This window comes from Salminus brasiliensis, chromosome 15 (genome assembly GCF_030463535.1).
Source record: "Salminus brasiliensis chromosome 15, fSalBra1.hap2, whole genome shotgun sequence".
Lineage (NCBI taxonomy): Eukaryota > Metazoa > Chordata > Actinopteri > Characiformes > Bryconidae > Salminus > Salminus brasiliensis.
In genome coordinates, this window is record NC_132892.1 from 19,222,610 (window position 1) to 19,247,214 (window position 24,605).

General features: G+C 40.9%; 1 protein-coding gene across 2 annotated transcripts in view; it reads right to left on the reverse strand.

Moving 5' to 3' along the window:
* LOC140535382 (fibroblast growth factor 14-like) overlaps window positions 1-24,605 on the reverse strand; it is a 97,074-nt gene that overhangs the window by 43,167 nt on the left and 29,302 nt on the right. The window contains exon 1 of one of the 2 annotated variants that reach the window (XM_072656707.1): window positions 1,897-2,703. The exons of the other annotated variant lie outside the window; for it this stretch is intronic. Coding sequence (XP_072512808.1) covers window positions 1,897-2,089 — 193 coding nt within the window. The 5' untranslated portion in view covers window positions 2,090-2,703. Of the gene's footprint in view, window positions 1-1,896; window positions 2,704-24,605 lie in introns of those variants that run through there. 2 annotated transcript variants of the gene reach the window in all.

Below are 24,605 nucleotides of genomic sequence, written 5' to 3' on the forward strand. Positions count from 1 at the left end.
TCCAACTTGACTTTTTACACTGACTTCCATTGAAAGTTAAGAACGGTTTCTGCTGCTTTTTTTTTTTTGGAGATGCAAAGTGTTTGTTAAAGTCTCCATATATCTTCATTTTCTATCCATTTTCTCCATGGTTTGAACCCTGTAGCTGCTCTGTACACTCTGTAAATAATTCTAGACAAATAGGCCAACAGAAATGCTCTAAATGACACGGAATAACCTCTTATTTTACACTGACTTCTATTCAGAGTTAAGAGTTTTTCTTCTGGAAACCATCACCAATTTGGAGATAAATGTTTCTCATTGGGCAGCGACGAAATGCTGAGATGTAGTTACAAGTAAACTTAATGGTCTGAGGCACTGAAATATCATGATGAGGAAAAGGTGAGTTTCCTACATTTCTAATGTCAATTCCAGCTGTAAAGATGTCATGTTTTAACCAGTAGTGGAAATTCTTTCTTGGGACCAAAAAAAAAAAAAAAAGCGAATTAGCCAATTAAAGTTGTAAATCCCACACCTGACCACTAGAAGCAGTAGAACACCAAACATAATGGCTTGTGCCGTGACCACACCCTCCAATTTGGCTTTTAGTCAGCCTGCATGTTGGAGAAGATCGTTTAGATATTTTACTTGCAGTCCAGAACCATGTGAGTGAGAGGGCAACATGTATTAGGTCTAATGTTTGGGCTATGAAATAGAATTAGACACTAATGGAGAAATGAATGGCAGTGCGGTTATCATGTTCTTATAGTTTGAGGTGTCATTAGTATGCAATATGCAATATGCAGTATGCAATCTAATATTACAGATATTTGACTGTGTTATTTTGGATATCGATTATTTTATGTAAGGTGTAATGGGTTAATGTTCATGGCTTTTTTGCAAAAGCAATGGTTTATATACATAAAAGAGAGACTTTGAACACCAGGAAGGGCTTTAACATTTTACAGGTCAATTTTTTATTAGTTCTATAAATAATGTTTTGTAAATCCTTAATAAAGGATTCTTAAAGGGTTCTCTAGTGATGACTATATATATAGTTTCTCTCTCTCTCTCTCTCTCTCTCTCTATATATATATATATATATAGAGAGAGAGAGAGAGAGAAAAGACAACTCACAGATGACAACCATCTCAATGCTTAAAATGTTCTTTGGCAGATTAACTGGATGTTCTCTGCACTCTTAAAAATATTTCTTTGTGGGTTCCTAATCAAAGGCACTGATTATATACTGGACCATGTCACCTCAGAGAACCCTGTTTAAAGATTTACTGACCTGTGACCATGACTGTGGGTGGGTTTTTTAAAAAAATATTTTTTTAATTATTTAATTTTCAATGTAGCACCAAAAAGCGTTCTGCTAATAATTGCGTTTTTATGAGTCAACTAAGCTTTTCATTCCCCTAAAGAAACCCTTTTTTAGTGAAGTAAAGACAACGCAGATTATTTTCCAAGCACCTTATTCAACACGTCAGGCCAGAAATAAAGCCTTGGACCTGTGACTATGAGTAAGATTGACTCTCAAGGAAGAAAAAGAAGAAGAAACACCCTGAGTTTCTCATTAGTGCGGCGAATTTGTCATTTGTAAAGAGTGGCAGCGTCTGAAAGAGTGGACAGATAAAATCTGAAGGTGTCTAATTCACCTAGACGGAAACTTGTAACTGTAATTAAAGTGAAACAGTATCGCCGCAGCTTAATTAGAGACTTTAATCTGAGACAGAAGGACGGAAAGAAGAAGAAGAGAAAAGCTCACAGGAAGGACTAAACGTGCCAGGATTTTAGGTGTAAATCAACTCCACTGAAATATTACCAGCCCTGGAAATGATTGCCAGTATGCAATATTTGCTCAGGTTGTGAAAAGAAACTACAGGTTAATAAGCGAGTGTCACCAGCCCACACCTTGTCTCCGTAGTCTTCTCTTTTTAAGGCCGAAGATTCGCACTTTGGAGAAGATGTCGACCAGGTTGCCGTTGCACAGCCCCTTGTTCTTGTTGGGGCTTTTCCTCCGTCGGTGGGTAGCAGGTCGGTGGAGGTGTTGCTCTCGGGCTTGTCTCTTCTGGCGGATCAAACCGCTGGCTATTGCCGCTGCCATGTCTCACCAACCACCCAAAAAAAACAACAACAACCGACCACGGCGACCACGGCGACCACAGTGACCACGTTCACGTCCGGACGACACCGACCGCTTTCTCTCGGCTCTTCTCGGCTTTCGTTAAGTCTATTTGTTTCTGAGACGCCGTCGTTCGCTGCCCCCCATTCATCACCAGAGCTCCAGAGGACTCAACAGCCGGTCCGACAAAGTCCGAGCGCCGCGCTTGGTCGGCACGAACGTCAGGAAAGCGCGCTGCTGATGTCCACGCCGCGTCCACCGCCGTCCACCGGCGCCCACTGGCATGAATTCTTCGGCGAAGGCTCGCTGGTGTTTGGGGAGCGTTTCGAAGCCTCTGGGCGACTCCTCAAGCGAGCAGTGTAGCTGCCTCCACATTGTTGTTCAGCTCTGGACGGATGGCACTCGGATTAACCGATTCCTCTCCAAACATCCCGCCACATCTGGGTTTCACCTCGCACTGAGGGAAAGAGGCATTTTCCTGCCCTTTCTTTTTGTCTCTTCTTCTTCTTCTTCTTCTTCTTCCAGTGCTCCCCTCCTTTTTTCGCCCCCACCCACTAGGCTGGGTGGTGAAACAGCTCAGAGTGCGCGCAGACGTCTCCCCCGTACACACACACACACACACACACACACAGAGAGAGAGAGAGAGAGACCGCTGAGGAGTTTTTTTTTTTTTTTTTTTTTTTTATCCGGGTGTGGCACAGTGGAGTGTGTGTGTGTGTGTGTCACCGAGTTGGTAGAGGTGGAGAGAGAGGAGCGCACGAAGCGTAGGCTTTGGAAGCTTTGAGAAACATGTTTGTGTATGTGTATAGAGGAGGAGATGAAGAGGTGTGTACGCGCGCGCGTGTATATGTGTGTGTGTGTGGAGGTGGAGGTGGAGGTGGGGTTAATACATGGCTGTAACTAACTTTGCCTCAGGTGACGCTGCGGGATTTTCCGTTTACGCTCCAAAAAACTTGCGCCGAGGCGCCCGCCGAGAATTCAGGGCTCCGTTCGCTCCGAACTCACTGCCACGTTTCGTCTCTTAGGAAAAATGGAGGAGGCACCTGGAATATCCACATCACGCTAATAAGAGGAAAGCCTGAGCCAGATGCCGTGGCTGGATAAGCACGTCGTCAGACGAGGGACATTTTTTTTAAAGCTCGGTTATTCAACAAGTCCCAACCAGTCCGGCCGCTTTCTTGAGATCAAGTACACCAACTGTCCGAATGTTTGCGGACACCCATTCTAATGAATGCACTCAGCTGCTTTAAGTTGCACCTACTGCTGACACAGATGTGCAAATGCGCACTCACAACTAGTCTAGTCCCTGTAGAGAAGAAGTCCCTGCTAATAGAATAGCACTCTCTGGAGCAGACAAACATGAACCTCTTGGCACCATGTCTAATTGAGCTGAGGAGCAGTGGAACGGTGCTCTCTGGAATGATGGATGGTGCTCCATCCAATAATTTGGGGGGGTGTTGGGGAGTTGGGGATGAGGTAAAGTGGTGATCATCCAACATCTGGACTTTCCTAACACTCTTGTCATTAAATACAATCAAATCCTCACAGCTATGCCAAAATATAATAGAAAGCCTTCCCCGGACAGTAGAGACAGTAGAGTACAGACAAAAGCAGGAGAAAGTACTTTTAATAGCCTTTTAGAATAAATAATGAATTAGCAGGTGTCCCAATACTTTTGCCTGCAGACTAATGAGAGCTGTCCATGGTGCTATATGGGTTCTATACAATAAGCTACAACATTACATCCAACATTGTGAAGATCTCGTCTCTGACCCCTCCACAAGACATACCCTTTTTTTTCTCCATGAACCTTTTTAGAAATGTGTGCTACAGTAGCTCTACTGTGGGATCAGACCAGATAGGCTAGCCATTGCGTCCCACTTGCATCAGTGACTCTAGGGTGCCCATTGACCCTGTCAGCAGGTGACTGGTTGTCCCTCCTTGGCCCACTTTTGGTAGGTACTAACCACTGCATATTGGGACCCCAAAAGACATGACAATTTGGGTCTTGGACCCAAAAAAAACAACAACAACCAACCACGGCGACCACAGTGACCACGTTCACGTCTGGACGACACCGACCGCTTTCTCTCTGCTTTTCTCGACTTTCGTTAAGTCTATTTGTTTCTGAGACGCAGTCGTTCGCTGCCCCCCATTCATCACCAGAGCTCCAGAGCACTCAACAGCCGGTCCGACAAAGTCAGACGCCGCGCTTGGTCGGCACGAACGTCAGGAAAGCGCACTGCTGATGTCTGTGCTACAGTAGCTCTACTGTGGAATCAGACCAGATACGCTAGCCACCGCGTCCCACTTGCATCAGTGACTCTGGGGTGCCCATTGACCCTGTCAGCAGGTGACTGGTTGTCCCTCCATTGCCCACTTTTGGTAGGTACTAACCACTGCATAAAGACCTAACAATTTGGAGATGTTCTGACCAAGTCATCTACCCATCACAATCAGGATTCTTATGCTGACCCATTCTTCCTGCTTTTAACACATCACCTCCAATAACTGACTGCTTACTTGCTGCCCAATATGTACATCCCACCCCTTGACATGTGTCATTTTAACGTGATTGAGGTTTTTTTTATTCTCAGGTACTGTAGACCCTCCAGAAATGATCACTGGGAGAAGACCAATAGAAGCCATAAATGGGCTCAAACCTGTTGACCTGCTAAACAGGTGAATCATAAGGAAAATCACCAAACTGCTGGATCCTGGTGCTCCAGGACACTGATTGAAACCAGAAGACAAATGACTGTCAGACAAAACTGGGGCAAAGCAATATCAATAGTGCCACACAAAGACTGATTGTCTGCAATCGGAGCTTATTGCAGTCACTTATTGCTTTGGTTGTCTTGCTCCTAGGTGTTTTACTGCTTATTAAGGGAGAAATCTACCAGAGCAAGTGGACTTTGACACCTGCTTGAGGGGTGTACTATCGTTTGATGTCATCAAAGGCACTAATATTAGGCAATAAGCATACCAGGCCACAATACTTTTGAGAGCTGTCCGTGGTGCTATATGGGTTATATACAATATGGAAAAATACTATATAATGTAAAATAAACACATTTAAACACAACTGCATTAAAGCCATTTTATTGATAAAAGTGTGGATGATGCATTTTAGAGAGGTTTGGTTCTGCCTCCAGCCTTTTGTTCAAGTTCACCAGAAGCTCACCTGGTTTATTTTAAGGAAGCTTTGATCAGCCAAACCATCCAGGTGTTGGGTGATACCTACAACTAATACCGGGCTCCCTTAAGCAGAATGGGAATGTTTAAATGCCACACGGACAGAAATAGAGCCTCTAATTCCAGCACTGTAATGTTATTTGTACTGAAACGCATAGCGGGCCGAAATCAGCACCATGGACAGCGCCGAGTCCTGACTCCCTTCTCTCCACGACGTGGCGCGATTATCTTAATAATTTTTTTTTCTACGTAGTAGTTTTTTTTTTTTTACTTTTCAAAAAAGGGAGACCTTTTTTCTCACCGTTTTCCACATTTCAAAATCTTCACTGCTCCCCCTGCAGGGCATACACCACCTCGCCCTCATTCCCTTTCAGACAGGCTGATTATTCTCGTAGATTATTGTAAATAATTCGTCAGAATTGTTTTAAAATTCAGTTTCAGTCGAATAAGCAAACAAGACAAAAACTCAAGGGAGCCATCTACCGTTTGGACTCGCTACAGAAACGCCTCGTGTTTACAATAAACAGCAGTCTCCTCTCTGTTGTTCTTCAGACAGGCAGTAATTCAAGGGCTGCAATTCGGCCGCCTCCTTCTAATCAAAATATACAATCAGTGGGGGCGACTGTGCGCGAGTGTGTGTGTGTGTGTGTGCCCATGTATTTGTGTGCCAGCATGTGTGTGTGTGTGTGTGTGTGTGACATGCGTCTAGTGCAACAGGAGGTGTATTATTTATACTTTTTTAATTTTTCACCCATTTCTCATCCATAATGCATAGTCCATATGAATAATAACCCAAGTCACGCACAACACACATCCTCGTAACACACATCCATATTAAACAGCATAGCAGTGGCTGATTGAGTTCACGTGGTCATCGACTCTCCCCACAGACTCGGGTTTCCGTGGAAAGCCCTGGCAGCACTGGCGCGATTACTGGCGACCGGCGCTTTGGGGTAGAGCGTGCTGTAAATGGGATCAGGACCACAGACAGCTCCTGCTCAGCTCCGCTTCAGCGAGCTGCCACTAAACGCCTGCTAAAACGATGCAGTTCGCCCCGAGAAGGCTTTACACCTCAACTAACGCTCGCTCTCAAGCCACTGCACCGCACTGCAACCAGCCTACATAAGACGTCTGATACGTAAACCAATCAGTGAAACTCTTACTTTAAATGAAATAACTTTTTATAGCTCATATTTAATAGGGATTTGATATTTAATAGGCGCTGAAGGTCAAGGGCCTGTATCTGTGGAGGGTAATCCAGCTGTCATGACTCTGAAGATCCACTAGAGGGACACAGGGAGCCCAAAATGCTCTTCTGCTCCAGCCACAACAACCTGGAACAGAGTGGACTAAAGACTAAAGGGCAGATGCATAGAAAAGGTGAGTCGATACTCTTTTAGGAAGGTTTTACACTAGATGCTGGAACATTGCTGTGAGGATTTGATTGTATTAACTACATGAACTGGACTAATATATAGAAAGTCAATACAGTCCACATACAGTCTAATACAGATTATACAGGGTATGTGGAACATTATGATGTTGTGCCTTTATTATGAAACCTTAGTTTATAATATTAAATAATATTAACAAATCAGTACAATAACTGTAATATTGTCACTGTTACACAAAATCCTTGTATATCTAAAATTGCAATTTTACAGGAAAAAAAAAACCTTCTTAACTTAGAGATGCAAGGTTTCTGCACAAAATCATCTGCACACTGTATATTTACACACTTGTCAAATGTTTCTCCTGACCTCAGTGTTATTAACTGGAATTTTGTCCACTCTCACTTTGCTGCAGTAATTGCGTCTACTCTTCTGGGACAGCTTTACACTAGATGCTGGATTTAACCTGATGGCTGGATTTGACTGCATTCGACCTCAGCAGTATCAGTGAGCTCAGGTACTGATATTGGAGATGAGTAGCTCTGGATTCGAAATACCACTTCAACTCATCCCAAAGGCACTGGATGGAGCTCCATCACTCCAGAGATGTTCCACTGTTCCACAGCCCAGTGCTGGAGGGCTTCATACTCATCTGTCTAACACATTTGGCATTGAGCATAATGACCTTAGGCTGGTATACAGCTGTTCCAGAATGTCCCATTTTGCTGGAAGTGCAGAATTTTAATCTACATAGCTAAACACCTGTGTTACACTAATTAGAAAGGGGCAGTTAGAGCTATCAATCCAAAATGACATGTTCAGTTCAACCCTATCTTTATTTTTCTTGTAATTGATTTTGCTTCCCCAGTATTCACTTCTGATGTTTGATTTGTGCTAACAAACATAATAATTCATGTTTAATGATAATGATTATTATCCAAACTTATCTTAATCATTCAGAATTAAACAGTAAACCACTAAGAGCTTCATCAAAATTTATTTCTGTGTAACTTTGGCAACTTCAGAACCACTCTCATCCTCACATTCAGATTAATAATAGTGTCTTTAAAAAAAAAAGAACAAAACATATATCTCTCTCTGTATATATATTTTATTTTATAATAATATATATAGATAATATATAGATTAGCTCAAAAGATATGATAATAAGTTGATAATAATTGTAATATTATTGGCTACTTATATAATTGCATGTTCCTTATATACAGCATTGAGGAAACAGATATCGCACTAAAACAGACATACGTTATTTTGTGCTTCTCTCAGAATATTATTACTGCCAATGCTTTGAATCTATTTCAGATTCATTTAGTAAAATAAACATATTTCCTCAAATTGTCATTTGATAAGACAATGTTTCAAGTAAAAATATTAAAAAGATGTAAACTTTATCCCAATTTTAACAGTAGAAATAATATCTGTTTTAATTATACTTAATAGGGCTACAAAATATATAATTTCAGCATCATCATCACAATGTTGGCATACGCATTAGTCACTGCAGGATGTGTAAAGTCATATAAAGGAAAATGTAATCATTAAAAAAATTACTAATTAAGTAAGTAATGTGTTAAAATTTCTAACATTTAACCTTGGTCAACCTTAAAAGGGACTTTTTTGGGGTTCTTTAGTAAAGGAAGTGGCTGTATATAGAACCTAATAACCCAAAGAACCATGTGAATGCTTACATACAGTGGGTCTTTGCCTGGTCAAATGGGGTTTGGCTGATTTTTTAAAGAACCTTTTAAAATGGTTCTATATGGCAGTGGTTCCCAACCCTGGTCCTGGAGGAACCCCATTCCCTGCAGATTTCAGTGGTGTCCTGCTTGAAAACAACACCTTTAATTTCTGGAAGAGTTGATTAGCTGAATAGCTGGGTAACCACTAAAATGTGCAGGGCAGGGGGTCCTCCAGGATTAGGTTGGGAACCACTGCCATAAAGAACTATAAAATGCTGTACAATTATTAGAAGTCAAAGAGCTGTTTTAGGTAGCTTATAGAACCTACGAGTGTATATATTCATATATATTCAGTTACTGTGCTGATAGATGCTGCTCCCCTTGTCCTGATGGTCAAAAATGACCCAGAGATAATCTATGTACCCTGGTGGTGTACAGCTTTCACAGAAGTATGATGTTTCCCTTCCTCTAATTTTGGGGTCTCCAAAGTTCAATTAAATTTCAAGCTGAAAAAAGATAATATTGTTTTTTTTATTTCCCACTTGCACCATTGCACCAGTGGTTTTGGTTAGATTTCTTTTACTTCAACTCAATTCATTATCATTTGATTTTTAATTAAAATGTGGTTGCGCTCTAGGCTTGCTGTGTTTTAACAGATTGCATTTTACAGTTGCAGTGCTTTCTGTGTGGGAATGTATAAGGAATATAAATGATCCAGATGCAGATTTTGCGATCTGTGTGGTATATAAATCAGAGCATAGAGACGATCAGACCAGTAAGAAACCAGTGGCTCAGCAAAAAAAAGAAAGAAAGAAAGAAAGAAGCTCTCAGCTGCAGTTTGTCCACAGTGTGGAGCTGTGGCTCAGGGTGATAGATTGTCATCGTGCAAATGTCGCAATCACCACTGATCTATCACTCACATATATACATCACTGCACCGGCACATCCCCTTCAGTCCATGTGAGGGAGGGTGGGGGGCAGATGTCACATGCCACAAGCTTCTGGGTGGGCAATGTGATGATGTGTTGTCATTACTGTGAAATATTACATCACAGTGGTCTTTTTTGTTGTATATTGTGCTCATAATCAGTACGTTTTGGTAGTGAAGATGGAAGCCAGGGGGTCAATCGCTTTTTGATTATGTTTTGGGTCTCTTGTGATAACACGTTGTTCAAGTCTGATACTGACTGTTACGTGTTTAATTTCAACACTCTTAAAAAAGGGCTCTGCAAGGGTTCCTTAGTAACGGCAGTGGTTCAATAGAAAATAACCACAATGGAATACTTAAGTGATTCATTGTCTGGTTAAATGATTCTTCAAATACAAAGAACGGATCTTTTTATATAGGTTTTGACGAAACTCTAAAATATCGTTCTCTTTAGTGAGTCCCACCATTAGCATGAGTCAAAGAACCCTATTAAAGCATGTTCAGCTGCTTTTTAGAATCAAAGGTGCTATACAAATCCATCTATCCATCTCATTTTCCGCTTCTTCCTAGTCAGAGTTGCAGAAGGTTCTGAGCATGGAAAACATTCTACATGGAAGGCAGGAATACCTCCTGGACAGGGCATCACACGCACCCATTTACTCAAACCTAGGATGCGAATTAGCATAGCCAGTTCACGTACCATGAAGGTGAAGAAGGAAACCCATGTGATGCATGGGGAGAACACACCAAACTCCTCGTAGACAGAGACTGCAGTTTGTGTATTTCCTGCAGACGAGTATTGCCAATAGAATAGGACTAATATGGAGCAGATGAACATGAACCTACTGGCACTGTGCCTAATGCCATGCATGGTCATTGAGCTGTGGAGCAGTGGAACTGTGTTCCAAGGATGGTGGTGCTCCATACAATACTGTTGGCTAATTGGGTATGAGGTGGGGTGGTGGACATCTGAATGCATCCAAAACCTCAGAGCAGTGCTCCAAAATCTAGTAGAAAGCCTTCTCTTCTGAACAGTAGAGATAGGAGAAACTCATTTTAGAAGAAACAGTCAATGAGCAGGTGTCCCAATACTTAAGTCCACAACGTTTACCATTAGCCTAGGAGACATCAGGTCATCTGCAAAACTCAAAACTTTCAAATCAGTGCAAATGGTTATTTTTGCTAATAAAGGTGCCTCAAATGGTTCGTTGAGCAATGACATAGAACCATGTTTGTAAAAGTGAGTGTGAAGAACCTTTAAGCTGGTAAAGAACCTTTCCACCCAGTGAAGGTTCTTTAGGCCTTTAAAAGGTTCCTTACACATCTCGCATATCACAAACAGGGTTCTTAAAGAACCATTTGAAGCACCTTTATTTTTAAGAGTGTGCTTGAAGGTTTCAAACGATTCAGTATTAGCACTACTTCTCTTAGGACACCAAACAGCTGCATTCTTCATAAAGACAGACTTACCATACTCATACTCATGTACCCTGTTGTTACCACACTATGTTGCCCACCCATGTGGCTCCAAGCCTCAAGAAGGGGTCAAATACGAGTACAACAGACGCTCCAGCGTTCACACAATCAGATACAGCCAGACTGCTGAGCCACCGTATCATGGTGGCGAGCAACTAATTAGGTCACACAGTGGGAGAGAAGAGAGGGCGAGCGGAAGAGGTTGGAGAGAGCAAGAGAGACGAGCAAAAAGAGAGAAAAGGACAGTGAGATAATAGCCGTGTAAATCAGGACAGTAAAGTGTGGGAGAAGATTTGGAAGAAGGGAGAGAGGGAGAGAGACAGACACTGTAGAGGAGGGAGGGGGGAGGATGTGAAAAAAAGACAAAGGTTTTTGGGTTCAATCTTACTGCAGAGAGTGAGGAGGGCCCCCTACAGGAGACACATGGTAAAGCAGCGCAACACCAGGGCCTCCTCAAACACTCTTATTTTTTTCTTACATATCTGCTATATAAATTAATAGACTTTCCCAAGATAGGTATAATCTTTAAGTCAGTGGGTCCCAATCCTGATCCCGGAGGACCCCCTGCTCTGAACATTTTAGTGTTCACCCTGCCCCAAGACACCTCATCCAGCTAATCAGCCCTAATTCACCCATTGGCATCTTATATGCAAGAGTATTTTCTCAATTTTTGCATTTGCGATTAAATTCGCCTTTAAAGGCACTTGCATATAAGATAAAACCTATGTAAAGAGATACCCTGACACTAATCCTGAAAAATTAAAAAGTCTGGTTTTAGATATTCTTCATATTTCCTGCAAAAACATATGTATACTTATGTGGACAAATTGTTTTGGTGCTTGAAATGGGTTTACTTTACAAAAGCAGTGGAATGTATGAATAGCGTAGTGTATAAATGGTGAGATCCACTGGTCAGTTTCACACAAAACCATACTGTAGACGGACGCACACATTCAACAGTTCCAGATTAGAGGCAGATGACAGACACACAAATCCACCAGTAAGAGACAGAGACAAGTATGTTTCCATCACGGTCATGTACAATCTTTTGGAGGTTCTTCAATTTGAAACTGTGGAAGAACCTCTTTGAGGAACCATCATGAAGAGTTTTTTTTTTAGAAGAAAATGGTTCCTCGAAGGTTCCTCAAAGCACATTAAGAGGTTCACAGTTTTAAACTAAGGAACCTTCAAATGTTCCTCAAGAATCTTATACTTTTAACAGTGTGGCAATGAGATGCAATGGAAAGGTCGGGCTCTACAGATTTAGGAACTGTATTTGACCACTGTAATTTCTTTGGGATTGTATTGTTGCAAAGATATTAATAGAAACATCGAGAAACATCACATTTGATGCACTGCCACATTTGTAGACTCCAGAGGGTTAACAAGCCCTTCCTGAGTTGAAGGTAGTGTGTGAAAGCAGGAAACCACTAATATGTGCAGGGCAGGGGTTCCTCCAAGACCAGGGTTGGGAACCACTGCTTTAAAGATCTCTCCAATCCTTCTCTCAACTAGGCCACAACCACTCTTCCTCTCACTCACTCACTCACTCACCACTCCTCCATTAAAAATGCAGCACATCAAGTTCATACAGCGAAGTTTCCAACCAAGTTTTAACAGGAATCAATGATGTATTTTTAACTGTTCTTCTGTCCAGTGCCCTCAACCCCTCAACCCCGACCAAAACAACCACACCATGACCATTGAGAAGAGGTGGTGACTGTATAATCCCAAATGAACTCTGGAGTGGTTATTTTGTGGTGAGAATGTGATCTGATCTCGATCCAACCCAACGGTCAGATGTACTCTGCAAGTATAAGCTAAACGGCTTCCATAGCCAGGTGTTAACCTGTTATACTGCCCTGATAATCACGACAGCTATGAACAAATGCCATCTCTGCAGTTACTCCACGGTAAACCACTCAACCATATGCACTAATCTAGAACATAGGACCTCCTTACTGTATTTTATGAAGTTTATGAACTCGTTAACTGATTTGGACCAGAGCAAGCATCCAAAGAAAACCTTAAATGCTGTGATCACACTTTTATAAGGCCAAAAGTAAACAATAGAGGACAATAGAGAAATGCAGTTCTAAAAAGCTTGAAAACACATAGTGACGCTTTCTTTTCCTAGGCCTCTCTCTCTCAGCTTGGTTGCAATGTGTGTTGAGGGAGACCTAGATGAGAGATGCAACAGGGTCAAAAAGTCACAGATCTTTGTCAGGATGTGCCACAGGAGTGCTCTTCAGTCAACTCGTCAGTAACTGAAGAAATTCTTCCCACTTTTAAAATAAGCTGGTAATAATCTGAATATCATGTGACTTCAGCCATGCTGTGAAGCATAAGTCCCTTTGCGTCTCAACTGCTAAAGACACCAGCATATATACCATTGTTTTCTCAGACAATCGTCTTCAGTTCTTCTGTTGCAGTACTTATAAAGGTGTACTTGGCAGTTTCACAATAAGTGCAACCTAATATAACCTATTACATATATAACTGCACTGGAACACTGCTGCCCATGTACTATGGTGGACCACAGTAGGTTTTTGTGGGCACTTACTCACCGTATTTATTACATTACAGACTACATTTATTAGCTATATTTATTAGCTCTGTGATGGTACAGGTGTAGTCCATGGCTATAGTCACCATCTAACCTTTCATCAGTGGTCAGATTGGATTACAGGACCACTGCTGGCTGAATATTGAAGGTAAGCTAACTATTCTGAACTCCCTTTGTACTGACGGATTGATATGTGGAACTAAATATTGGGAATCCTACACATTATCCGTACAAGAGCTTTTATGACCTCCCATTCAAAACCCATGGGCATTAATATGGGGTCGTTCTCCCCTTTGCAGCTCTGATAGCAGGTTTGGAGCTCTGCAGGTACTGAGTCAGCAGATCGTTGGAGACTTCTATGCACTATGCACCTCTGCACTCTGCGACCCCGCTCTGTGACACTCTGAGTTGCTGTGGTTCCTAATATCTAGGAGGGAAGACATTTCACCAAAAGACTTGTTGCAACAGTGGCTCCTATTACAGAACCACCCATTCTTTCACTGCATGGCTAGGTATGTCCCAATACTTTTAAACCCTAACGTGTATATAAGTGTTTCTGATAAAATGGCCAGCGTGAGGAGATTCAAAACGGTAATGTAATGTAACGGTTAAGTCATGAAGGAATTAAAACGTCCACAGTGACCAGCAATGTGTTTCTTGGTTCTTGGATCCATGTTTTTAAATTCACAGACAGTCTTCCCTGTCTACCCTGTTTTGCTCATATGTGGGTGATGGGGATCACCACCCAATCGCATGGAGGGAGGGGATAACCACCCCTCTGATCTGCGTGTTGATTTGCTGAGTCATAGTCTCTCCTTGCTCCTGGCCCCTCCCTCTCCTGTTAATTGACAGACCGAGAGGAGAGTCCCTCTGCAGTGGTAATTCCCCCCAACCCCTCATACTAGACCTGTTGCTAAGCAACACAGCTTGAGCGGAGCTCCCAAGTCCCAGAAAAGGGAAGTTTTTGAGAGGCGAACACCTGCAGGATGCGGACTGACGTAAGAGCGATCGAATGAATGGAAGCTGAACACATCACTGGGAATAAACTGCAGGCCAATTCCGCATCTGTTGCGTAGGAACAACGTGAGCAGATTCTCGAACCAAATGAGTTATGATATAGTCTATATACTCGACATCACTTTGTGTACAATATACACATCATATTATGCCCTAAATATCAATTATACAGGCAACACTATAGACATTAAACATAAACTACATACGGTTGCACACAGTAAAACAACATAAGCCAGTTATTGAGAAGCATTCAGCAATACATTGAGACACAATTTAGGATTTCAGAATTCACTTGCCTTCGTCTTATACTAGAGTACAGTGTGTTGACATTTAGTGTTGATATCCTGAATGAATGAATAGACACACAGATTCACCACACCACCCATACAGACACTGATCAGCCACACTGTGTCACTGTGCTGCAGAGGAGCATCAGCAGTCACAATATGATCAGCTCTGCATTCATAAACAATAAGGCCTCTCTCTCTCTCTCTCGTACACTCTCTCCCTCTCTCTTTCTCTCTCTCTCTGCAGCTCTGTTCACAGGGGGAATGATGAGCTGCTGCTTGCAGAGTGAGGATGGATAAAAATATTGCCTTCATAAACCACGCTGCTTTACAGAGCCATATTTGTCAGCACACAGCAAGGTAATGATCTGTGTGTCCACGCTTATAGACTAATGAGCTATATTTCCTACAGCTGCATTACACCTGCCACTTATATCAGATGTAATGCAGATATATGATATATATATATATATATATATATATATATATATATATATATATATAGAGAGAGAGAGAGAGAGAGAGATAGAGAGAGAGAGAGAGGCAGTTCACCCACATATACACATGCACCATTCCTAGTTCTAGTAAATACAGTATGAGCAACAACATACAGTGTAATGAGTTCATGAATGGGATAATACATGTATGTGGTGTGTACTGTTTGTATTATTGAGTACAGTACAAATGTAATGTGAACTCCATAATATACAACATCTCAAATCTTTAAGCATTAAAGCAACATTATGTAGTGTTTTTACCCTAAAAATATAGCAGCTTTAAAATAACTGGTAATAGGGAGAGTAGTTGTAAAGTCATTGTTGTTCTGGACTCAGCAAATCTGGAAAACTGCAAAGTGGGCAGGATAACGCTCATAAGATCTGTGCAACACAGTGCAAGTCATATTTGTGTAAAATCTTGTAATATTACTCCGCCTCAGTCTATATGCTTCTTTCACTTTCAGTGACAATGGTTCTGTATCTCACAGCTTGTCCAGGAATGCGTGTAAAAGGTGTGTGTTCCAGTCCTCCGGAATGTCCCTTCTAAAACACAATGGGGGCAATGGCTCCCAGAAATGCATGTAATAAGTGTGTGTGTTAGTGTGAATTTCACTTCCTGACTGTAGCAGAATGAACTCAGTTTTAGAAATCCTTTTGTTGAAGATATAGTTTGGAGTAAAATCAAATACACAAATTTCCCCTTATTCTAAATTTAACAACCAAGACATGTTTGGTGTCTGAATGTGGCTACATTTGTTTTTACATTTAGTTTTGAACTGAAACTCTAAAGCTACCAAGTAAAGAAAGGCTGCAGGTATGCTTTTGTCTGTGAAGTGTACAACTGACCATTTTCGTTACAAGCATCTGACCACCCCCATCTCACCTGGCCTATAGTCATCTTCTAGCTTCTTCTTATTAGATTTCCAGTATAACACAATGGGGGCAATGGTCCCCAGAAATGCATGGAAAAAGCGTGTGCTTTAGTTGTGGCTCAAAGTACACTTCTTGATTGTAGGGGTTGCACAGGAGCAAAAAAATACCAATTTTCACATAATACTGCTTAATTAAAATATTTAAATAGTTAAAATATGCTAATGCTGCTTACATCAAATGACAACATAATCACCCATTAGAATGCTGCAAAATGCTATGCTAACAATATGTGTAATGTTGACTTAAAGGTCCTGTTTTATTTTTAGTCACTCTAGCAAATAATGCACTGCAGTTGTTTCATGGCCCAGAGTTCAAATGTGCAGCGGCATTGGTCCATTTGTGAATAAACCATTAGAGAGGGGCTTCTCTGTCCTCTGGCACAATGGCCCAATAAAATGGATTGATGCTTTTTTTTCCGAGCTTGATGGAAGACGCCAAAGGCCTCTGGAGGATGAGGATGATGCCTTGGCCAAGACAACACAGATTTGTCATCTATCAGATGAGTCGTCTCTAATGCAATGAGGCTGGAACCTGAGTGAGCAGCTGCATCACTAAAGACTCATGTGAACACTAACATCATACTTAACATGAGAGAAATGGTTTATTTATTATGTGTCAAAAAGGTTCATTTTGGTCTATATCTGTTTTGATCTGTATCTTGTAAGTGCCAATCACAGAAACAGGGTTATGTATTTTATGGGATGTTTTATGGTGTTCTTATTGATTCATCATTGGGATGTCCTCCAGGTACTCACTAGAAAATATAGTTTCCTAAATGGCTCTTTGGCTTTGATGTACAGTTCTTGGAAACTACATTAATTGTTAGAAACTCAAAGCATTAATGGAGGTTCTTAAAACTTTAGGAACAAAACGCCCAAGACAGTTTAGAGTGTCGTTACAACCCATTTGCAAGACATAAGGGTAAAGAATAAATGTGGACCAACTAGGGGCCCTAGATAGAGGTTTAAGAACTCCTGAGAACCCTGAGGAACCCTGAGCCTTACCTTAAATGTAACAACCAAGACGTGTTTGGTGTCTTAAGTTTCCCACGTCTTGAGCTGAAGCTCAGAAGCTACTGTAGCTACCAAGTAACAAGAAAGGTACAACTGGTCATTTTCATTTTGAACATCTGACCACCTCCATCTCACCTGGCCCACAGTCATATGGCATCGGCCTCCCGGGAGGTGACACAGAAGCTCTAGTTCTCTGGCAGGTCCCTCAAGCTTATGGATTCTTCTACTTAGATTTCCAGTATAACACAATGAGGGCAATGGCCTGACACCACCTCCTCTATTCAACCATCATATGTAAATACTGCGCTACTGTAGCTACTGTAAGCCATTCATCATCTATCTCTGTCCTGTACATTTAGCATATGCTATGGGTATCGTGGGAGAACTTTCTGCAGATACCGTTCTATCATAAATCAGGGGAGACACATTGAGGGCTTAAAATATAGCTTTTTCATCTTCACTTGTGGCCGCAATCTGCTACGTGGCAGCCTTCCCGTTTGCTTATTTAACGACAGTGCAAGGTGGAGCAGCGTAGTTTTGGAAAGCACTCTTCTCGAGAGAAGTAGTGGACCTACTTTGGAAGCCTGAGCACTTTCAGAGCATACAGTAAATTCACAGGCCTAGAAATAGTGGAAAGTGGAAACTTTATAAAGGGAAAACGGGAAGTACAGTATAATATTCTCGTATTTTCATAGTAACGTCATCTGTGAATTTTGACAGTAATCGATTTCTTACCAAAGCATTGCTGTTTGTTTTTCTGACCACTGAATTCTGGAGAAGTCACAGAATATACAGCTATTTTTCTTCTATTCTAAGAGTTCTGACGCATGTAAATAACCCACAGCAAGAGCCAATCAGGCTAAAGGGGGAGCCTCCACATGGTGGGCTTTGTTGTAACACAGCATTAACAGTGCTAAAAGAATTTTATACTCAGAATAACGTGCAACCGTGCCTTTTTACTATATAAGATCTCATATTTCTCCACACATTTCTTGAAATATTGCTTAAAACAATGTAGAATGTATAAACATTAAGTCTATAAATAATACAGTCATGTCTTTCAAAAAATACAAAAAGTCATGGTTCTAATCCAAGGGTTTTCCTTAGATCTGTTGCATTATATACAGACTCTACAAACTTTGAAAAGGTTCTTCAGACTCTTTCTTTTAGACGTTTTCTTTACAAACATCAGCACTCACAGTTCCTTATGGAATCAGAAGTGGTTCTTTTATAGAGTCAGAATTCAGTTTTTCAGTCCTGAACCTAGTAAATCTTGGTAGGTGTGATATTACGTGGTCAATCAATTACATTAAATGTTACCTAAACTTCCATAAAGAACAGAATCCAGGACTGAAAACTGGATTCAATCCCATATTTCTCCACACATTTCTTTGAAATATTGCTTAAAACAATTGAGAATGGATAAACGTTGAGTGTATAAATAATACACAGTCATGTCTTTTAGAAAATATTTTAGGAGTCACAGACATAAGAGACTTAGTGTGGCCAATTAGACAAATAAGCTACAGCAGCTCTTATTCTCAAAGCTTTGGTACTTTTTCCCAAATCGCATGCCCCAACAAGTTTGCTCTCTCACTTCTTTTTGCCTTTGAGAAGGAGCACTGAATAAATAATGAGGCCTGGCCCTAAATTAGCCATTACCGAAAAACCTCAAGACAACCAAAAATGTGAGCAATCCTGAAAGGTGCGCTGTCCCAACCTGAACCCTTTCACAGCCATCAAAACAAACCACTGATACAAAGATAGTTTCTGAAGATATCTGGAGACAAACTTAGCCTTAAACCACAAACACTCCTAAAACTTGTTTCATGTTGCTGTTTCAGTTTGACCCCACAGTTATGGTGAGCCAGGACTTCTGGTACACTTTTCATCATTTTATGAGCGCAAATGAAATCAATAACTTTATCAGGGCAATGACTCTAAAATACCAAAATAAAAGAGCTGTTTATATTCAGTCAATACAATTCATTTGATAGGTCTTATGTAAAAGTTTGGACACCCTTGGCAAAATGAAACATTTTGTTGTAGTAAACAAGCTCATGTGCAAAAGCCTGGGTTCTGTGCAGAGTCAACTTGCAAGCATTTTTTGAAGTATCTAACGACACTTCCATGAATATTATGTCTGTACAAACAAGACTCAACAGTGTACAACAAGATCTCATACAATGTGTACATGTACGACTAAAAGTGTACCCCCCCAAAAAATTAACATTTGCATGAATTTTACCATTTACAAAGGGAGTTCCTGTCCACTGGTGGTGGTGTTCTGTCAAAAAAACACAACCCACCTGCCATGTACTCGAAGAAGAATTTAGAAAACAGTGTGGCTGCAGCTTCATTAATGCTGCTTTTCTCAGATATGGAGCTTCTAAACAGGTATTACTTTGGCTTTAAATTTGTCTGTCTTGCCAGCATATGTGCAGTTCTTTCAGAGTTCTTTCAGGCTCCTTTTGATTACAATTAGGCTACTTTCGAAAAGTTAGGCACTTGCTTACAGGATCCCAAGTTCGCTAAGTGTTATCATAAGGTTTAAATTATTAGAGAATTCATAAAGCATGGAAATATGACAGCTGACAGTCCACTTATTGCAACTGATGACATGCCTCAGGCCTGATTTGCTAATCAATTGCTTTTTTTATCTTTTACATCAGGAAACACAGAGCGAATATGCATTAATATTTACTAAAAACATTTTGCTCAAAGTTTAATTATCTGCATATTCTATGTTTACTAGAACTACCACGCTTTCTCAAGACTGTACTAAAGCACGTATTCTTGCTCTTTCTGCATTCCAAAAAACAACTTCCATTGCTGCAAATCTATTGCATTCTGTCTTCTCAACCAGATTTACTATAATCATATTGATGAAAAACTCAATTTTTAATGTTTTGGGGCTTCATACAGTGGGCAGAAAAGTATTTAGTCAGCCACTAATTGTGCAATTAATTATTTTCCACCATAATTTACAAATAAATTCTCTAGATTTCTCATTTTGTCTCTCATAGTTGAAGTGTACCTATGATAAAATTTCAGACCTGTCTCATTTTTCTAAGTAGGAGAACTTGCACAATCCCTGGCTGACTAAATAGTTTTTAGCCCCACTGTACATACAGGAAATGTTTGAATGTCAGAAAGTAGAATCACATGGTCAAACAAGTTGCCAGAGGGATGTATGAGGCCACTAAAAAAACAATTACTTTGCTTGCATAAAACCCACTGTATCTCCATGAAACCGGCCCTCTACAAACAATGCAGCAACTACAAAAGTGAACATGTTAACCTGTAAAAACCTACAGGCCTGTATATGGGCCCAAACTCCCACTCCCGATTCATAACAGCTACTGAAGAGTTCACATGCATGTTCAGTCTACAGATGCGGATGTTGTGAGGTTTGACATGCTTTACAGAATGTTGACATTGATGAGAATGTGTAGCGCACAGCTCAGTCTGGCCCAAACAACTTAATTCAGAGCACATTATTTATTTCCATGACATCTATTTTGCATGTGTGCTACAAGTCTCACTTCTAGAAAATTGATGTATAGTTAATTTTAGCTTATGTTAGGTAGAACTGAAATTCTATTCTAAATTCCTTACTAAACTATAAATCATTCCTTAATAAACTATAAATCATAAGACTAATTACTGAATAAAAGGCTTAGGGTTCAATGGGGTTAAGAGAAAATATGGCTTTTTTTTCTTCTTCTTCTTTTTACAGGAGCGGGGGATCTGTCTTTGATGCTTTTATGGCGTGGTCTGCACCACTACACATCAGAGAGGAAGAGAGAAAAGGAGAGAACGAAAGAGAGAGGGAGAGAGAGAGCACCTGTGAATAATTCAGATGCAAAATGATGAAATATGGAGAAGGGCCTGGGGAGGCCTACAGAAAATAACACTAACATGTCTGATGCTCTTGGTGGCCTGGGCGATGCAGTGGGGCTCAGTGGGTCATGCCATATGCGTCATGCCATCAAATGTCGCAAAAAAAGAAATGATATGAAAGACAGCAGAATATGCCTAAATCACAATGGAGATTAAAGACTGAACATAACCGGAGAAATTAATTATTCATACTTAGAGAAGAAATGTGAAAACACATACTTTCTGGATTCCCAGGGTTCTTTCATTTAATTATCCCTTTCTAGTTGCGACAATGATGCAGGCGATTTCTTTGGCTGTATTGATTTTGAGCATTTTACTGTTTTTTAAGCATTTACTATATTTTGGGGGGTTAGGAGCTAGTAGGATGTTTTTTTACTGTATATATTTACCTTTAAAATGAAAGTATTTAATGTATTTTTAGTATTTACTGTGTTTCCATGTTATATTATTCACATATGCACCAAAATACCCTTTCTTTAAAAGCATCCTTGCCTAGTAAAACAACTCACATGAATCATGGATGCTAGACTCTGCCTGTAAACATACTCCTCTCGTATAATCATAGGGGAGGATCCAGTGTCATAACAGATCCACACAGTTTGAATCAGATTACATACACAGTTTGTTGAATATCATGACCCAACGTTAGCATACACAATTGACCCATGTCCCATCCAATAAGCGCCAATCTGCCCGCTGTTTTCGGTGCTGCGTTACGTAAGAACTGAGCTCCAGATCTTTCCCTGGCTCTGAACAAAATTGAGGAAGAGGAGGAGGGAGAGAGAGAAAGAGAGACTGGGGGTGAGGGAGAAAGAGGGTGGGGGGGGTTGCCCATTACAAATTTAACAGGATTGAGAGCACACATGGAGGAGAAAAGAAATATCGCAGCTTCCTCAGCCCCCATTTACCAGGCAGCCAGAGTGTTCTGAGGCTTGCTTCTATTTTACATGTCTGTTTTCAGCATGCGCTCGCTACTGTACAACGTCAACAGAAGCAGACCACTCATGGGATGTGGCCACAGAGCAGAGGGCTACCATAGTTATCCTGATGTTGGGCATGCATGCATGCATGCAAAAAAAAAAGTCACTAGGGTAGGTTTGAAATGGTGCTTTGAGAGTAGAAGATGCTGGATTCATGCTGTTTATTTAATCATTAAGATTTAATGGGAAATGCAGTGAGAATTGTTTACAGTGTCTGTGAATGGAATCAGACATCTGAAGAGGTCAATGCCTCTAGATGCTACATCACAAATTTACTGCATGAAATGATTTTGAATATGCTGCTTGCTACCTACATACAACAGTTTTCAGATAAGACATATGCAATATATGGACAAAAGTATTGGGACATGTGCTCATTAATAGTTTTTTTCCAAAATCAATTTATCCTGCTTTTGTTGGAGTAACAGTCTCTACTGTCCAAGGAAGGCTTTCTACTAAATTCCGATTGACAAAAGAGTGTCAGTGAGGTCAGGATGTTGGTTGATCACCACCTCACTCATCCCTAACTCCCATCATTCCAGAGAACAATGCTGGGGGGCTTTATACCATTCTAGCCCACATCTACTTGGCGATAGAACAGGAGCAATGGGTTGCTTGAACCTATTAGATGGATTACGGGCTATAACAAGACCAATAGTCAAATATTGGCCCACAATGTTCAGGACATTGGACTGTGTGGAGAACAGAGAATAATGTATCCTAATGAAAAGTAAAAAAAAAAAAAAAAAAAGAAAAGAAAAAGACCTAATAGAGCATTGAGCATGGCACAGTGGCGGGTGGGTAAATATTTCAGCATTCATTCCTTGGCATCACAAGTAGCTACTGGAATAGCTATTGCCAAACAGGATACATCAAACACATCATGTTAGCTGGTTTAGACACAAAGACTGTAGCTAAGATCTAATTCGGATTTTCAGGGGTAAACGAATCAGCAATCCGTAAAAGAATACTATGAAGATTAGCCACAAAGCTCATGTACTTCTTGAAGAGCTAGTGCATGAAGCTATAGGGGAGTCATCAAGCACATGGCTTGTAGTTCATGGTAGCCGGTTTGGGTGCGAGGTTTATATCTTATCTTGAGTTTATTCTCTTCCAGACAAGGACAAAATATCAGCAGTTTGCACAGATTATCTCCAAATGTGTCATCGTCTCTCTTGGGAGAACAAAGGCCCCACAATGCTCCTAGCAAGCGGAGAGCAGGAAAAAAGAAAAATAGCCTCCCCTGAATCCTGACTGAATCCTAACGTTTAGCCATCCATTGCAAATGGTTGCATGAGATATTAGGGAATGCATCTGGATGGTGACCAATTTCTATTCTCAGCTTTGACAATTACATAAAGAGCAGGGGGAAATGTTAATTAATTCTAGTGCAGAGTGCAGGTGATGATACTAACCTGAACGATAATAATAATCCCAGTGTTTCAGTGATTAAACAGCCATAGTGTCAAGTGCTGCTGTTTTTGCAGGGGCGATTGAGTTCAGCTGTTAGTTGCTCACAGTTCATGAAGCTTGTCCATGAAGTGGTCCTCAGAACCGTGCTACAAATAGACTGTTTTTATAGTATATTTCCTACCAGTGAGTGCTGTTTTTAAGAAGGCTATTTAGAATTTCGATTGCCAGAGCAAATATCCATGCACTTAAAATCCGCTTTGTAAAGACTCTTGATGATCTGGTACCAACAGCGTGAAAGAGTTCAACGGGGAGTTCAGTTGAAGATGAAGCTGCTCATCAACAAAGCATAAACAAACAATGTTAAACGGATCTATCTGAAATGCTTGGAGTGTTGCAACGGTAAATTCCCTTTTTTTAGCTTTTCCAGTTCCTTCCAATGTAACATCAGTAAAACGTTACAGGAATACTGAGTTAATCAAATGTTAAGCTACCAGGACAGCAATTGGAAAACAATCAAAAATACCAATGTACATGCCTGAGTCAGTCCAGCTCACCTGCCAGTTAAGTGGCAGTGATGACAACGTGTTATCAAGACTTGCTAACACTAAGCCACCCATGATGGAACATGTAACCTCCCTGACCTTCTAACAAATCAACACCTCACCATTAATCCCACTCATAAACACCCTCCTCCACACACTGCTCTCAATCTCCAGAGGCTCCTTCACTCATTCAGCCCCATCACATAGCTTTATAAATCACCATGGCTGCCAGGCCATTTCTACAGCCGACAGCATCCACTGCACCTCTATCCTTCATGCTTCCCTCTTACTCGAAAGGGATGAGAACCATCAATAACTCTACATTGTCCATTAATCTCCCAATGCGCATGATGCGCAGTCATTCATGAAAGGTTTTTGATACAATAAACGGTGTGGAGTGAGTGTCAAGAGTTTGAGCACTGACATTCAGAAACAGATAGAGAGAGAGAAAGAGAGAGACTCCCAGACGGCTGGGTTTTAATTAGGCTAGAAAAGGCCAGTCTGGTGCTCCCATCATTACCATGGGCTCACAGGGGGCTGTAAATTTGAGTCCCAGCGGACACACAGTCGTGTAGAAGAGTGAGGTAAGTGAAATGATAGAGTGAGAAGCTAGACTTGAGCTAAGTCTGACTTTATAAAGATCAACTCTCTTGGGGT